The sequence below is a fragment of the Lithobates pipiens genome, unplaced genomic scaffold (genome assembly GCF_037356315.1).
Source record: "Lithobates pipiens isolate NorthernLeopardFrog02 unplaced genomic scaffold, aLitPip1_a1.2 Scaffold_27, whole genome shotgun sequence".
NCBI classification, from domain to species: Eukaryota; Metazoa; Chordata; class Amphibia; order Anura; family Ranidae; genus Lithobates; species Lithobates pipiens.
This window is the reverse complement of record NW_027507788.1, coordinates 43,805,213-43,822,791: the sequence shown is the minus strand read 5'-3', so window position 1 is coordinate 43,822,791 and position 17,579 is coordinate 43,805,213. Positions and strand designations below refer to the sequence as shown.

The 17,579-nt window shown below is 45.0% G+C and overlaps 1 protein-coding gene across 1 annotated transcript in view; it reads left to right on the top strand.

The window, feature by feature from the left end:
* Positions 1-1,481: 1,481 nt before the first annotated feature.
* DIXDC1 (DIX domain containing 1) overlaps positions 1,482-17,579 on the top strand; it is a 274,022-nt gene continuing 257,924 nt past the window's right edge. The window contains exons 1-2 of the mRNA XM_077456913.1: positions 1,482-1,603; positions 8,070-8,153. Coding sequence (XP_077313039.1) covers positions 8,115-8,153 — 39 coding nt within the window. The 5' untranslated portion in view covers positions 1,482-1,603; positions 8,070-8,114. The remainder of the gene's footprint in view (positions 1,604-8,069; positions 8,154-17,579) is intronic.

The following is a 17,579-nucleotide window of genomic DNA, read 5'->3' as shown; positions in this document are numbered from 1 at the left end:
CATTTATATAGCAGTGATTGCTGTATAAATGACAATGGTCCCAAAAATGTGTCAAAAATGTCCGATATGTCCGCCATAATGTCACAGTCACAATAAAAATCGCTGATTGCCGCCATTACTAGAAAAAAAAAAAATATTAATAAAAATGTCATAAAACTATCCCCTATTTTGTAAACGCTATAATTTTTGCGCAAACCAATCAATAAACTCTTATTGCGATTTTTTTTACTAACAATATGTAGAAGAATATGTATCGGCCTAAACTGAGGGGAAAAAAAATTTTTTTATATATTTTTGGGGGATATTTATTATAACAAAAAGTAAAAAATAATGCATTTTTTCAAAATTGTCGCTCTATTTTTGTTTATAGCGCAAAAAATAAAAACCGCAGGGGTGATCAAATACCACCAAAAGAAAGCTCTATTTGTGGGGAAAAAAGGACGTCAATTTTGTTTGGGAGCCACGTCGCACGACCGCGCAATTGTCAGTTAAAGCGACGCAGTGCCGAATCGCAAAAAGTGGTCTGGTCTTTGGCCAGCAAAATGGTCCGGGGCTTAAGTGGTTAAGTGTAATCAATGTTAGATCTGATGTCTTTTTGACCCCACATCTCACATTAAAGAGGACCTCTCCTGCTTGTTTCTATTACAAGGGATGTTTACATTCCTTGTAATAGGAATACAAGTGACAGTAAAAAATAAAAAGTAAAATAAAGAAGAAAAAAAATGTTTTAAAGCGCCCCATCCTGCCGAGCATGCGCAGAAGCAAATGCATACGTAAGTTGCGCCTGCATATGTAAACGCTGTTAAAACCACACATGTGAGGTATCGCCGCAATCGTTAGAGAGCAATAATTGCAGCAAAAGACCTCCTCTGTAACTCAAAGCTTGTAACCTGTAGAAATTTTTAAACGTCGCCTATGGAGATTTTTAAGTGTCAAAGTTTGTCACCATTCCGCAAGCAGGCGCAATTTTGAAGCGTGACATGTTGGGTATCAATTTACTTGGCGTAACATTATCTTTCACAATATAAGAAACAATTGGGCTAGGGGAAAAAAGCCAAGCCCAACAACATATAGAAAAATGTACTGTAAACGCAGCACAAAACGCATGCAAACGCGCTTCAAATGCATCGCAAAGCTGCAGTGATAAAGTTGCTGTTCTGAGCAGTGTCTGCTGTGATTGGGCCCTCAGGACTGGAAATAAAGCCAATAAGGAGAGTTAGGTGAGAGATGTGTAATCACGTGACCAGCCTGAGGTGACAGAGAGCGCCAGGACACATAAACAACTTTCATTCCACCCATCACTCAGGACACCAAGCACTTTCTCACTGCCAATTAAACTGCAGCCAGAGAGCCCGCCTCTCCCCAGTCCTGACCAACCACAGCCTGATGCAGAGAAAATTGAACCCCGAGCTTGGTAGCTGGTATTATGTGATAGGGCGACATGTGCGCGGCGAGTCCGCCCCTCCCCTATCCAGTGTGTGCGTTGCTATAGTAACAGCAGCACGCTGGAGCCGTGTAGACGAGGATGGGATTCTTGGCTGAGTGTAGTGAGGTGACACCGGGGACAACTTCTGCTTTTATGTCACATGTGTGAGGCTGAACGGTAAGTCTACTTCTAGCAGTGTGCTGACTCCATGACCTTTGTATGTTGTGCTGTGTGTGGATGGATGTGTGATCAGACCTCTGGATCTGTGAGGTGATTTGTGTCTTCCATACTAGGTGTTTAGTCGTCTTTCTGCAATCCTGGCAGAAAAATGAAGCTATGAGTGGCGTTTGGCTTTTTTTTTTCTAATTCCTCTATTGCAGTTCTATGGTCGCATCTGTGATGGTGGCCAATCATAGAACTGCAAATGAGGCAGCGGTGGCTGGTGCTCGAAATTTGAAAAATTCTGCAAAAAAATAAAAAATCTATCGCAGCCACTGTGCCCATCAAACCCAGCCACTGTGCCCATCAATTGCCACCACTGTACCATCAAACTCAGCCACTGTGCCCATCAATTGCCACCACTGTACCATCAAACTCAGCCACTGTGCCCATCAATTGCCACCACTGTGCCCATAAAACACAGCCACTGTGCCAATCAATTGCCGCCACTGTACCATCAAACTCAGCCACTGTGCCCATCAATTTCCACCATTGTGCCCATCAAACACAGCCACTGTGCCCATCAATTGCCGCCACTGTGCCCATCAAATACAACCACTGTGCCCATCAAACTCAGCCACTGTGCCCAGCAATTGCCACCACTGTGCCCATAAAACGCAGCCACCATGCCCATCAATTGCCGCCACTGTGCCCATCAAATACAACCACTGTGCCCATCAAACTTAGCCACTGTGCCCATCAATTGCCACCACTGTGCCCATAAAACACAGCCACTGTGTCCATCAATTGTCACCACTGTACCATCAAACGCAGCCACTGTGCCCATCAATTCCTGCCACTGTGCCCATTAAACACAGCCACTGTGCCCATCAAACGCAGCCACTGTGCTCATCAATTGCCACCGTTGTGCCATAAAACTCAGCCACTGTGCCATCAAACGCAGCCACTATGCCCATCAATTGCCACCACTGTGCCCATCAAACTCAGCCACTGTGCCCATCAATTGCCGCCACTGTGCCCATCAATTGCTGCCACTGTGCCCTGACTTAGAAAAATGTTCCTCCATTACGTTGGGGCGACGTCATCACGACTTGCATTGACTTCTGTTAAAGAAGTCGTATGCAAGCCACGATGAAGACATGCAGGGATGTCGGCTTCAAAGTCACGGAAAATTGAAGCCACGACTTATGCCGTGTACACATGATCAGAATTTTGGTTGGAAAAAGCTCTGATGGTTTTCCCAACGGAATTCTGACGGGATTTCGCTCAAGCTGTCTTGCATGCACACGGTCACATCAAATTCCGACCGCCAAGACCGCGGTGATGTACAACACGTACGACGGGACTAGAAAAAGGACGTTCAATACCCAGTAGCCAATAGCTTCCGTCTCGTAGTTGAATCTGAGCATGTGTGAGTTTTTGCGCGTCGGAATTGCATACACACAATCGGAATTTCCAATAGAAAGTTTTTCCAAATGTATAGAAGCAGAACAAAACTCTGGATAGCCGCACTCCGGGTTGAGTTTATTTCTTCAAATGCAAGTGCAAAACTCCATTGAACAACACATCACAGCAAAGGGGAACAAAAAAGATTTTTGAACAAGGTTGCTGACGCGTTTCACGCTACAAACAGCGCTTACTCATCGGAAAAATTGAGAACATGCTGTCAAATTATTGCTGGCGGGAATTCGGCCAGCTAAATTCCAATAGAGCATACACACGGTCACATTGAAAAGCTCTCATCAGTCTTTTTCCGGCTGAAATTTCGATAGTGTGTACGTGGCATTACACTTACACTGAAGATAGTTCTTAAAGCCGAGGTCCGCCCACCGCTGCAAAAATGAAAAGCCAGCAGCTGCACATACTGCAGCTGCTGACTTTTAACAATAGGACCCTTACCTGTCCTGGAGTCCAGTGATGTCAGTACTGCAGCTGATGTTTCCATCAGCTGTTGGGGGCTGCCGCCTCCATTGCGAGTTAAGGAACCCGGCAGTGTAGCCTTTCGGCTTCACACCGGGAACCCTACTGCGCATGCGTGAGGCCCCGCACCTTTCTCCTACTGGCCCAGTGACAGGTGGAGGAAGCCCCAACCGTGATGTCAATTCCCGCGGCTGAGGCTCCCGGAAGTGGGGAAAGCATACCTGTGAAAGGCAGGTATGCTGTCCCCCCCGGAATGTGCCAAATATGGCACTGGAATGGGGGAGAAGTAAAATGAGCGGAAGTTCCACTTTTGGGTGGAACTCCGCTTTAATTACATTGGCTGTATGCTTTTGGTTGTTCTGCTGCAGAAAAATTTTTAGGCCAATCACACACCTCCATGGTGGTATGGCATGATGGATAAGTATATGCCTGTATTTATCAGCACTGAGGGTGTCCTCATTGTTCCTGACTAAATCTCCAACTCCATTTGCAGAAATTCTAGCTATGCCTCTGAACTCTATATCATAGTTTAATTAGGTTAGGGTCAAAGGTCAGGGTCAGCATATTTGAGGTAAGATTTAAAAAAAAAAAAAATATTGCCTTTTTTTTGGTGTCAGTTAGTGTTAAGCCTCGTACACATGATCGGATTGTTGGCCAACAGAGCGTCAGACTTTTGTCAAAAGGGTGTGTGCCAGGCTCTTGTCTTGCATACTAACGGGACACAATTGTCGGCCAACAAACACGAACGTAGTGACGTACTGTGTGGAATTTCAGCTCTTGAGCACCACCCTTTGGTGCACCTTCTGCAAATGTCATGTTTGGTGAGCATTGATTCCGAGCATGCGTGATTGTACTTTGGACTTTTGTGTGACGGACTTGTGTACATATAATACGAAAATTTGACAACAGACAGTTGTCCCCTGGAAATTTACTAGCCTGCCATTCAACATTTGTTGGCCAAAAGTTGAACAACAATTGTCTGTACTAGCAGTCGGATTTTTTTTTTTTTTTTTTTTTTTAATTTTTTTATTTATATCAAGAAATGGGTCCACACAGACCAACAGATTACAAACTTTCCACATAGTTTACAGATAGCGAAACAATATCTGAAGAACAACATCAAAAATCCGTGGGCATTATCGCCAAGAAGATAAACAGCAGTAAGCAGTCGGATTTTAGGCCAACAGTCTATCATCACACAAACCCCTGGCAACAATCTAACCGTGTGTACGAGGTTTTAGTGTGTGATGCAGGAAACCCTTGGAATCCAGTGCGGGTTCCCGCATCTCGCCTGACACCGTAAACCGCTGCGGGGGGCAATACAAAGTTAATCCGACAAAAAAAAAAAAGGGTCCTGCACGAGGTTGGTTCGAATGCGATTCAAATTCAGCCAAACATGTATGGCTGAATTCTCATCACACAGACATCACATGTGATCTGCACAGCGATGCGCAGTGTGAACCGAGCCTTACTAATAAATGCCAACATTTCCAAATAAAAATATATTTTTGTTTGCCAAAAAATGATCCTGTTAAAATGCATTCATTTACAAATTTGATTTTGAATTCCAAATCTGAAAAGTTAATTGAAGCAAATGTTACTTTTTTATAATGAAGTGAACTTGCTGACCTTTTGGAGTTAAAAAGAAAAAGTTCATTTGAAACAGCAAAGACTTTTATGAAGAAGACAAGCGGCGTGGTGAAATGCTGGAACCGTTCATCCATTGCTGCATTTTTCTTTTTGTATTTTGTGACCCGTTCATTTGAACCTTAACCTCTTTCACATGGCTTTGAATAAAAAGGATGCCAGCGGGAGAGGCAGGGGGTCAGACATGTTCCCTTATGCCATGTACACACGACCGGACTTTCCAGCAGAAACGGTCCGACCGAATCCTTTGATCGGATATTCCAATCGTGTGTGGGCTTCATCTGACTTTTTTTTTCAAAAATTTTGACGGACCTAGTAATAGAAAATGTTTTAAATCTTTCCGACGGAATCAATTCCTATCGGAAAAAAAACGTTTGTCTGTACGCTATTCCGACGGACCAAAAACAACGCCAGGGCAGCTATTGGCTATTTTTCTAGTCCCATCGTTCGTCATTGCATTCTAAACGATCAGACTTTGGTGTGATTGTGTGTAGGTAAGTCCGTTTCAGCGGAACGAAGTTGGAAAGACCGTCAGATTTTATTCTGATGGAAAAACTGTTCGTGTGTATACGGCATAAGAGAAAGACATAATTTCCGACTGTGTGTACAAGGGCTAATTCTATTCTTTTCTGTGGAAAACGCATGCAGGTCAGTTGACTTTCCTAGATGAACGCTTTTTCTGGGCCAATAATTAAAAGGTCTGAAGCCAGAGACAGGCAGGCAAATAGAATTTTCAGAAGGTGGTCAGCAATGGCATTCTACATATTTCTGATTGGATGTTTCATTTAATATGACTGCAAACGCCTGTGTGTATCCTGAATGCTTGTTTTTTAACAGCCAAACAGGTTTGTTTAAAGTGGTTATAAACCCTTACAAACCACTTTGACCTATAGGTAAGCCTAGATTAAGGCTTACCTGTAGGTCCAAGAAATATCTCCTAAACCTATACGGTTTAGGAGATATTTACCTGAAGACAGCCACATGTGCCATAGACAGCGGCGCGCAGGCGCACTGGGCAAGCCGCAGATCGTGGCGATATGCCGCGAGTGTCGGCTCCCGTGCGCATGCGCGGGAGTGACGTCATCACTGCTCCGGCGAATCACAGCACCGGAGCAGCGAGACCCACCAAGAAGATGGACGCTCGGAACTACAGAAAACAGCGTTGACTTCGCTGGCTCCTGTGTCAGGTAAGGCTCGGTTCTATACGGAGGCGACTTTGACAGAATTATTAGCTCTGAAGGGGGAAGTCCACGTCAAATTTTTGAAAAAAAAGTGGGTTCCCCCTCCGAGAGCATACCAGGCCCTTAGGTCTGGTATGGATTCCAAGGGGAACCCCCTAACCTGAAAAAACAGCGTGGGGGTCCCCCCCAGATCCACACCAGACCCTTATCCGAGCACGCTACCCGGCCGGCCAGGAAAGGGGGTGGGGACGAGCGGGCGCCCCCCCTCCTGAGCCGTACCAGGCCGCGTGCCCTCAACATGGGGAGGTGCTTTGGGGGAGGGGGGGCGTGCGGCCCCCCCACCCCAAAGCACCTTGTCCCCATGTTGATGAGGAAAAGGGCCTCTTCCCGACAACCCTGGCCGTTGGTTGTCGGGGTCTGCGGGCAGGGGGCTTATCGGAAGACTCCCGGAGTCTGAAGAAGAGGGCGGCGGCGAAGAAGAAAGCTGGGCTCCTCCGCTAGTAAAAGAGCTAGCAGAAGATAGCGGAGGAGTCCGGCGAGAAGACCCCCGAAGACGGAAGACCCCCGGAGCTGTGCAATAAACTATTTTAACCCTGTGTTGTGTTTTTTTTTTCTTTTTTTCACAGGTGAATGGGTAGGGGTACATTGTACCCCATACTCATTCACATAGGGTGGGGGGCCGGTATACGGGGGCCCCATTATTAAAGGGGGCTCCCAGATTCCGATAAGCCCCCCCGCCCGCAGACCCCGACAACCAACGGCCAGGGTTGTCGGGGAAGAGGCCCTTGTCCTTATCAACATGGGGACAAGGTGCTTTCGGGTGGGGGGCATGCACCCCCCCATGTTGAGGGCACGCTGCCTGGTACGGCTCAGGAGGGGGGGGGGGCGCCCGCTCGTCCCCACCCCCTTTCCTGGCCGGCCGGGTAGCGTGCTCGGATAAGGGTCTGGTGTGGATCTGGGGGGGACCCCCACGCCATTTTTTTGGCGTAGGGGGTTCCCCTTGGAATCCATACCAGATCTAAGGGCCTGGTATGCTCTCGGAGGGGGAACCCACACTTGTGGTTGCGGCCCCATTCACTTGAATAGGTCATGTTTGGTCTCAGTAATGCCTGCTAAATGCGTCGGGGTATAGTTTTTGCTGCAACTGCAAAATAAAGCATTGCAGCTGCAGGATTCATCCAGAACTTCATCTGGGTGCCGTGTTAATTTAAGGTGGGCTGTCGGGGGTAATAAAAACACAGCTCAACTGCCCATTTTTACCATCCCTGACTGCAAGTATCAGTGAACCCTAAATGTAAATATGAACATATATAAAATGTATTTTTCAATGTTCCTGATTTGTTTACTTTTAACCCCTTGCCTTTTTATGTAGATCTATTACATAGCTTTGCTTTCTTTACAATTCTCAGACACAAAAAAAAAAAAACTGAACAAAGAAAGGGATTAGTTTACATCTATTTTCTACTATTAAATGGTTAAATAGTATACTTATTTACAAAAGTATACTGCATACATGTATAATTATATTTTATAGGTTGTAACTTTAATATCTTAGTAGCTTTACAGGTCCTTTAAACATAGAAGAGCTCATTGTAAGGCTGATGAAGTTTAATCCAAAGCTTTATTATTAGTTCCCACCCGCAATAACAAGCTCTAGGTGTACCTGCTACCCTACATTGTGTGACTTATGTGTGTGTGCTCTCATTATTTCTCAGGGCCATTTATGAATGTGCAGCCCAGCTCTCTAAGTACCGGCAATAATGGCAACGCCAGCTCAGAACTGCCCTCACCCGTCATCTGTAAGTACTCCTGGACCTACCTATTGTCATTAAGAAGATGCTGTTTTTAATTTTCAGCTCCATGCAGACAACTTAACCGTAGATGAATTCGTTTTTTGTCAACCAGCCAGGAGGACTGATCAAAGTAACAGAATAAATTCTGTCATCCACACAAGCAAGGTGGATGGGGGAATCATGCTGGACATAGCACTAGAGGTCGACCGATATGGGTTTTTCTCTGGCCGATGCCGATGCCGATATTTAGAAATCATGGCGGCCGATAGCCGATATATGATGCCGATTTTTTTGGGCCGATATGTTAGGCCGATTTTATTTTATTTATTTATTTTTAATCCTCCTTGATCTAACACACCTTTCCCACTGGGGCGTTTTTTAAGGCGCTTTTGGGCTAAAAATAGCGCCTGTAAAGTGCCTGCAAAATGGCTCCCCTGCAGTCTGTGTGAAAGACAGAGTGCTTTCACACTGAGGCGATTCGCTGGCAGGATCTTTAAAAAAAAGTCCTGCAAGCAGCACGTTTGGAGTGGTGTATACCGCTCCTCCACCACTCCTGCCCATTGATATGAATGGGCACCACTGATGAAGCGCATGCAATGCGATTTGGCAGCGGTGCTTCATGGGTGCATTTAACCTCTTCCTTGGCCGCTAGCTGGGTTATATGTGCCCCACTAGCAGCCAAATAGCACCGCTAAAATGATGGTAAAGAGCCGCTAAAACTTGCGTTTTACCATCAACGCCTGGCCGCTCCAGTGTGAAAGCGGCCTTCATAAGTGATACAGAAAATTTCTTACACTTAAACATTTATTAAACAAAACAAACCTCCAATCAGTTTCCTTGTATGTATGATTTAGATAAAAAAAAAAAAAAAAACTATATATTAAATAAAAACAGGCAGTCAAAACTTTTGGACAAAAAAAAAAAAATGGGCTAACTTTACTGTTTTTATTTTATTTTTATTTTTTAAATGGTGTATTTTTTTTCCAAAAAAATGCATTTGAAAGACCTCTGTGCAAATGCCGTGTGACATAAAATATTGCAACAACCGCTATTTTATTCCCTAGGATCTCTGCTAAAAAAATATATATCATTTTTGGGGGGTCTAAGTGATTTTCTGGCAGAAAATACAGGATTTTTACTTGTAAGCAACAAGTGTCAGAAAAGATTTAGTCTTTAAATGGTTAAACTGAGAACTTCTACACACAGAGATGAGTTCATTCATTCAAGTGTAAACATTGTATCATTTTGTTCTTTTCTTGGCAGCCTGCCCAGAGAGGAGGAAAGACGTTGCTATGACGACTCAGTCAACTTGCACTGACTTCTATACAGAAGTAATTTCAAAGTCCCGCTGTAGTTCTAAATCGGCTTTTTATCAGCACAATCGGCCGATGCCGATTATTTAAAAAACTGCAAATATCGGCCGATATATCGGCCGGCCGATATATATCGGTCGACCTCTACATAGCACATCCATCCACTGCCCACTGCAGTACACTAATCGCAGTCGGTAACTCGCTCAGCACCTCCTCCATTTAGAAAAAGCCTTGCATTCTTTTTAGAGATTGCAAGGCATTCTGTGATTGGAGTAGGTGTGGATGAATTTTCTCAATCTCCTCTCTTCCAATCACAGAACACCTTGTATTCTGTGAAAAGAGTTCAGGGTTTTTTTTGCATGGAGAACGTGCCCAAAATGTTGCCCCATCGTTATCAATGCTCTGCACCCAACTTACAGGTCTTAGCAGTGGATGTTCTGTGCTGACAGAAGACTGCAACATGGATAACAGTGTGAGGTTTATCAAGTGTTGCAGCATGGGGACTTTAATACTAACAGGGACTGGTAGTGCCCTATTATCCATTGACAGAGTATAGAGGTAGGACGGAGCGAACAAAGTGAATTGGGAATTGAGTGAATGAAGTAAAAGGGGAGGAAGGAGGGAAGGGTTGGAGTTGAAGGAAACACCTTCAACTGAGAGGGACCCACAACGTGTCCAAGGGAGATCATTGTTCAGGGCACGCTCAGGCAATGTACAATGTAACTGAAGAACCGGCGTGAGTGAGAGCTTTCCAATCAGTAAGACGTCTATGTGAAATGTGGGAGGCGTGTAGGCATCGATTCATGGGGGGCAGATTCTGACAAATTTGGCCATGTTTGTGAATTTGTTTTTTAAATAAAAAAAAAATAATTAAACTTTTATTACATACCTTTTTATTCTTTGTGAAATATTTACACCTACAGTTACACAGAGTTTATACAGATAAAAAGAAGCCCAAGAATACTGTATATGCAAGTTTGGTCTTAAGATCCTTTCTCCTACAATGAAAGTGCAAGGAGCAAATGCTTGTTTGTTCAAGACAGACCATAATATGGTCATATTATTTTTCTCAGTTTAACAGATTATGTTGAGTTAATTTGGCTAAGAGTCTATCAGTTAATTTTGGAATCGCTTGGAGAACTGTACTATTATATATAAGTATGTACTTATATTCTTTTATCTTACCTTTTTTTTTATGTACTTATTTACTATTTGTAAAGTTAAGATAAAATAATATATATATATATATTCTTTTATCTTAGCTTTTTATTTTCTGTTCAGAAGTTCATGAATGTTTATAATTTTTTTTTTTAAGGGGGAGGGTGTGTGGGGACAGTGTCAGTGTGTTTGTTTTTTAATTTAATTTTTTGATTATTTTTTTTTATTACCGTATATACTCGAGTATAGGCCGACCCGAATATAAGCCGAGGCCCCCAATTTACCCCCAAAAAACTGGAAAACGTATTGACTCGTGTATAAGCCGAGGGTGAGACATGGCTGTCCATCCCTGTGTGTCCGTCCATCCCTGTGTGTGTGTCCGTCCATCCATCCCTGTGTGTGTGTCCATCCATCCATCCATCCATCCATCCCTGTGTGTGTGTCCGTCCATCCATCCCTGTGTGTGTATCCATCCATCCATCCATCCCTGTGTGTGTGTGTGTGTGTGTGTGTGTGTGTGTGTATTCATCCATCCATCCATCCCTGTGTGTGTGTGTGTGTGTGTGTGTGTGTGTATCCATCCATCCATCCATCCATCCCTGTGTGTGTGTGTGTGTGTGTGTGTGTATCCATCCATCCATCCATCCATCCCTGTGTGTGTGTGTGTGTGTGTGTGTGTATCCATCCATCCATCCATCCATCCCTGTGTGTGTGTGTGTGTGTGTGTGTGTGTGTGTGTGTGTCCGTGCAGCCTTGTGTGTGTGTCCAGCCTACCTGTGTCCCAAGCCTCCGTCCCGAGCCGCCGTCGTCCCGAGCCTCCTCTGTCCCGTGCCTCCTCTGTCCCGTGCCTCCTCTGTCCCGTGCCTCCTCTGTCCCGTGCCTCCTCCGTTCCGTGCCTCCTCCGTCCCGTGTCGTGCCGATGGATCGCCGCTCTTCTCGGCGGCCATTCTACAATTCAAAAGCCGCGCCTCCGTCCTCCGCCTGTGATAGGCGGAACACTCAATTTCCCAGCAGCCTGTGTTCCGCCTATCACGGACATCCTCTCATACTCGTCCGTAGTATGAGAATGAACGGATGTCCGTGATAGGCGGAACACTGACTGCTGGGAAATTCAGTGTTCCGCCTATCACAGGCGGAGGCGGAGAAGGAGGCGCGGCTTTTGAATTTTAATGTCCGCCGTCTGTCTGCTCGATACGCTGATCGAGCAGTCAGACAGCGGTGACTCGAGTATAAGCCGAGGGGGCACTTTCAGCCTCAAAAAAGAGGCTGAAAATCTCGGCTTATACTCGAGTATATACGGTATTATTATTTATTGCAATTTTTTTTATCAGCCCTGTTGGGGGGCTATGGTGAGATATCAGGGGTCTTAACAGACCTCTGACATCTCCCATTTGAGACAGGGAAAGGGACTAGGGATAAAGATTTCCCAGTCCTTTTCGCTGCAGCCTCTGCTGCACTGATAATGAATGGAGAGAAGACATCGTAATCACAGGAGGTTACAATGTTTCAGTTATGTGAGTGGTCACTGTCTCTGTCCATTCAGAAAAGGAAGCAGCCGGGTTTACCGGCTCCTACCTCCGCCCTTCATTCAGAGATACCGAGGGGGGTCGGAAGCACAAAGGTGGGCTTCTGTGGACTTTTCTTCCCCAAGCGTCCGACGGACATATTTCAAATGTATCCGACGGACTAAAAATCTGGAAAACCATTTGTCTGTGTGCTAGTCTGATGGACCAAAGGCAGCTTTTAGCTACTGGCTATTGAACTTCCTTGTTTAGTCCCGTTTACGTCATCACGTTGAAAATGAACGGACTTTCGAACAGATTTAGTCCGGTCGTGTGTGGCCAAGTCCGCTTGTTCAGAAAGTCCGTCGGGCCTCCGCCGAAAGTCCATTGGGAAGACCGTCAGACCTAGTCCGTCTAAAATTCCGGTCGTGTGTACACGGCATGAGGCTTGAAAACGCTATCCATGCTGACATGTATACAAACAAAGAGCCATTTCTGAACAGGTTGCCAAAAAGTTACACAAGCCATGAAGAAGGGCTGAGGGGATTCTAAGACTTCTTAAATTTGTTGTAAAAGGCATTCTCCTCACTCCATTACAATGGGGAGCATGGGTACTCCTTCTGGACACCATTTGGTGGACATGGCAGGTCAGAGAGGTAAGGGTCCCATGGACCTCATTAGCTCAGTCTACACCTTCATGGGGTATGGCTGTCCATCGACTAGGTGCCTTATTTGATAGCTGCCCCTTTTCTGATTCCTTGCCCTCCTCCTGTTATTGTGCTGGGTCACATGTCTTGTCTTCTCCCTTTCTTTTCAGAAAATAATTTTCTGCCACAATGCCTGAGTTCATGGGCAGAATTTGAGACTTTATTGAAGCCATGTGCAATAAGAGTCAAACTTGTGGCACTACTGGTTTCCCTCTAGATTTAGTCTATGACTTCACTTTTGAACCTGATGAGTCTCCAGAGGAGGAGGGTGTACTGTAGAAGAGGAGAATCTCTTGGAATTAGATGCCTCGGATTGGGAGGACACATCTAGTGTTGCAGTCTCCTCTAAGTTGAAGGAAACCATTTCCATGTTCATAGAGACAGTATGTTCTTGCTTGGCATTGAAGCAGCCTAAATCTATGAACTCCAGGTGTCCATTATGGGATCTCTAAAATTCCCTAAACCAGCTAAGATCTTTCTGATTCACTAACTTATTCAGCCTGTCCAGTATGAGGACTGACTTTACACGGTAAAGCTGTCCTCTCCTCCAAAACAGTTTGCTCAACTGTATCCTATTGGGGAGAGCTTTTTGAGTAAGTGGACACTTCCTGTGGTGGGTTCTGCTATTTCCTGTCTTAATATGACTCTCCCAACCCCCATGGAGAATAATCCAATGGTCAAGAGTCCAGCACACAAGAGATTAGTGGACCTCATTAAAGTTCTTTTTTTTTCCTGACTCGTCCAAGTCAAGGTCCAAATCAGGTGCCAAGTCTTCTTCCCAGTGACAGGGAAGTGTCCCCCCACTCTTCCCAGGGCTACAAGCTGGAACACTGCCTCCCACTTAATGCTCCTAAACGTACCCCATTCCCCATCTCAACAGGTGAATCTAATAGCTTAGTGTAACATTTTCTGTCTTGGGGTCCTGGCAGTGGAATGCTTTCAAGGGTTTTATTTGAACCTCTTTATGGTCCTGAAGCCCAATGGGGAAGTCCGTTCAATTCTGGAGTTCAAGGTTTTCAATATCTTCCTACGAATACAGAAGTTTTGCATGGAAAATGCAGGTTTGGTCATTGGCTCCCTTCTTAAAGTAAATAGAACAAGACCTAGTGCAGAGCCATACATTATACCACTAGTAACTTTGGTATGAATAAATCCGAGTTACAGGCACACTCTGATATCTATTCTTTATCCGACTTAACGGTTAAGTTCTAGCTTGTACAATTGTTTTGGAACCGTATCAAATGCTTTGCTGAAAATTAAGAAAAATGTCCATAGCACCACTCTGGTCCAAAATATCCGCAATATAGTCAAAAATTACAATCAGATTAGTCTGACATGATCAACCCTCAGTAAATCCATGCTGTTTTGGAGACAGTAAGTTGTGTGTTTTTAAATGATTATTGATCCTTCTTTTTAGGAGTAATTCTGTTCATTTTTCTACTACACATGGTAATTTCACTGGCCTGTAGTTGCCAGCTTCTTCCTTACTATACTTTTTGTGGATAGGTACAATATTAGCTGTTTGCTAGCCATAAGGAAGTTAATAATGTTGCAGCTTTACTATGTCTCCTAAATGGAAAGAATTGCACCAAGATGTTGAATTTAAAACAAAAGTATGGACGAAGCTTTTTTGGGTATACTTCTCTTCTGGATCATAGAAGTGCACTTACGTGTGCTCTCCTGTGACCCAGAATCAGCCGACGGTGGGATTCACTCAGATGCCTGACTGGTAGTTGTCTCAGCCTCTCAGTGTGCCACTGAGAGTCTGAACCAGCCCCTCCTGCCCCTTCACCTGCGGAGGGGCAGAGCAGAGAGCAGTGACTGACAGAGTAGGCCAAAAACTGAGTGATCGGCTGTCATGAGATTGCTCGCTTCTTGGGCTTAGAGCCGGTGGGGAACAGCTGCAGCTTCAGACTGAGGTAGGTAGCCTTGTAGTGTTTGTTTTTTTGTTCTTTTACTCTTCCACACTTCTTAAAGGCAGACTGTCAGGTAGCGTGGGTACACGGGGGAGTTTTTTTTAGTTCCTCATAATTGCAACTCTGCACAATCAAACCAAGAGCAGACCATACATTGCACAGTTTATAGGCAGTCCCCGAGTCATGAACAGCCGAGTTAGCAATGACTCCTACTTACGCAGGGACTCAATGCCGGCCGCTTGTGCCCCATGCTGGACAGTGTTGGTCATCTTACTTTAAAAAAGTAATTAGTTAAGTTACAAATTACTTCTCCAAAAAAGTAATTGTGTTAGTAACTCGGTTACTACATTGGAAAAGTAAATAGTTACTCAGCAAAGTAACTGGGACAGGGGTGGCAGCAGTGGTACTTGAGGGGGTGGCACTGGTGGTACTTGAGGGGAGGCAGCGGTGGTACTTGAGGGGTGGCGGTGGTGGTGTACTTGGGAGGGTGGCAGTGGTGGTTGTGTACAGTACTTGGGGGGTGGCAGCGGTGGTACTTGGGGGGTGGCAGCGGTGGTGTACTTCGGGGGGGTGGCAGGGAGCGGTGGTACTTGGTGGGGGTGGCAGCGGTGGTGGTGCCATCCTCTCCCACCACCACCTCTGCCTCTTACTGATCCCATCCCCCACCACCACTGATCTTATCCCTACCGTATCCCCCCCCATCACCTCTGTTGTAGAAGTGATGGTGGGTGGGTAGGGATGGGATCAGTAAGAAGCAGAGGTGGTGGAATGCCTTCAGGGATGCCTTTCCTCATGGGGAGAGAGAGAGAGAGACCCTCCCCTTCACTCGATTGGTCAGCTGACTTCATTTTTCAGTGTCCGCTCCGCCTCCCTATATTCTCTCTCTCTCTGGATAGGTGGGGCGGGCTGGGACAGTCCAGACAGTCTCTTTGGGTCTCAGCCTCTTCTCAGCTCACCGGGCGAAGGCCCCCCTCCCCGCGGTGGAACGAACGGCCAGGCAGCGCGGCCACAGCGGGCCTCCCGGGTGGTAGATGTATCGCCACGCAAGTAATGGGAACTGAGTGGTCCTGGATACCTCTGAGCAGCTATCTTGCAGCGCTGGACACATCCCACATTGTTGTACTACATGTACTGCATGGCCAGAAGAGCCCCAGATAACATAACTATATGCGCAGAAGCGCCCAGAACATCCCACATCCATGCACAGGCGGAAGTTACACTTACAAATGCACTGTTCCGACTTACACAAAAATTCCACTTACAAACAAACCTACAGTTATTATTGTGTTTGTAACTCGGGGACTGCCTGTATTTGCTGAGTTTACTTATTTCAGGTATTTTGGCCATAGGCATATTTATAGCGGTAATGATCCACTGAAAATACGCAGTCATTTAAAGGGAGAAGAGCAGCAGGCAAAGGAACGTGATTAGAAGATTCAAGTTTTTACTAAGTGGATATATTCTCCCTGATCCCTTAGATCTTTTGTGCAGCTATGCCTGGTACACCACAGCTAAACCCAGAGTATCGTGCTAGTGTATGTGCTGGGTCCCTGTAATCTAATTTAGGCATTACATTCAGCCTTTCAGCTGTATTAGAATGTTGTTGTTTTTTTGTCTTATGTCGGCAGCACAACATATTTAAAGGCCAACACTATTTAAAACTGATATTTCACTTTTGGGTGGGCATTGCTGGGTATATTAATGCCCCAAGCTTCTTATAATCTTTTGGAAAGTGCATTGCCCAGATTTTGCCCAGATTTTCCCCTAACATTGTGTGTTTCTGCCCACTCCCACAAGGATTCTGATTGAAAGCTGGGCCATTGACCAGGTTTCATACTTTTTTCATACTTGATTCATACTTTTTCACACCACTACCCAGCCAAGTAATAAGCCTTTACCTAGACACTTATTAGTTTCACTGACTTCTGTGAATTTGTTTTGTCTGTTTTACTATAACCAAAATGCCGCATATACACACGACCGGACTTTCCGGCAGACTAGGTCTGACGGTCTTCCCAATGGACTTCGGCGGAGTTCCGACAGACTTTGCGAACAAATGGACTTGGCCACACACGAACGGACTAAGTCAGTTCAAAAGTCCGTTAGTTTTGAATGCAATGACGTAAACGGGACTAAACAAGGAAGTTCAATAGGCAGCCAATAGCTGCCCTTAAGTCGTATTTGGTCCATCGGACCAGCACACAGATGAACGGTTTTCTGGATTTTAGTCCGTCGGATAGATTTGAAACATGTTCTATTTCTAGGTCCGTCTGATTTTTTTTTTTTTTTTAAATGATCGGACTAGCCCACACACGATCAGATAATCACTTCGGACCTAGTCTGCCAGAAAAGTCCGGTCGTGTGTACGCACCATAAGAGTAAAGCCTGACTCCAGGAAAAAGTTATTTTAGTTTTGGATAAGGGGGGTGGGTGCTGGTGTCAACTGGATAGGAAGATCCAGATAGTAATAAAGAAACATTGCTGGAAATCTTAAAGGGGTTGTAAAGGTAATTTTTTTATTTTCTACATAGGTTCCTATAAGCTAGTGCATTGTTGGTTCACTTATCTTTTCCTTCGATTTCCCTTCTAAATGTTTTTTTTCTTTGTTTTCTTTGTCTAAATTTCTCACTTCCTGTTTCACCCCAGTAAGCTGTTCAGTTAGCTGTTCTGGCTGACTAACCACCAGCTCGGATGATGGTGAGAAGTTTACTGAGGAGAAACAGGAAGTGAGATATTCAGACAAAGAAAAAAAACATTTAGAAGGGAAATCAAAGGAAAAGGTAAGTGAACCAACAATGCCCTAGCTTAAAGGAACCTATGTAGAAAATAAAAAATT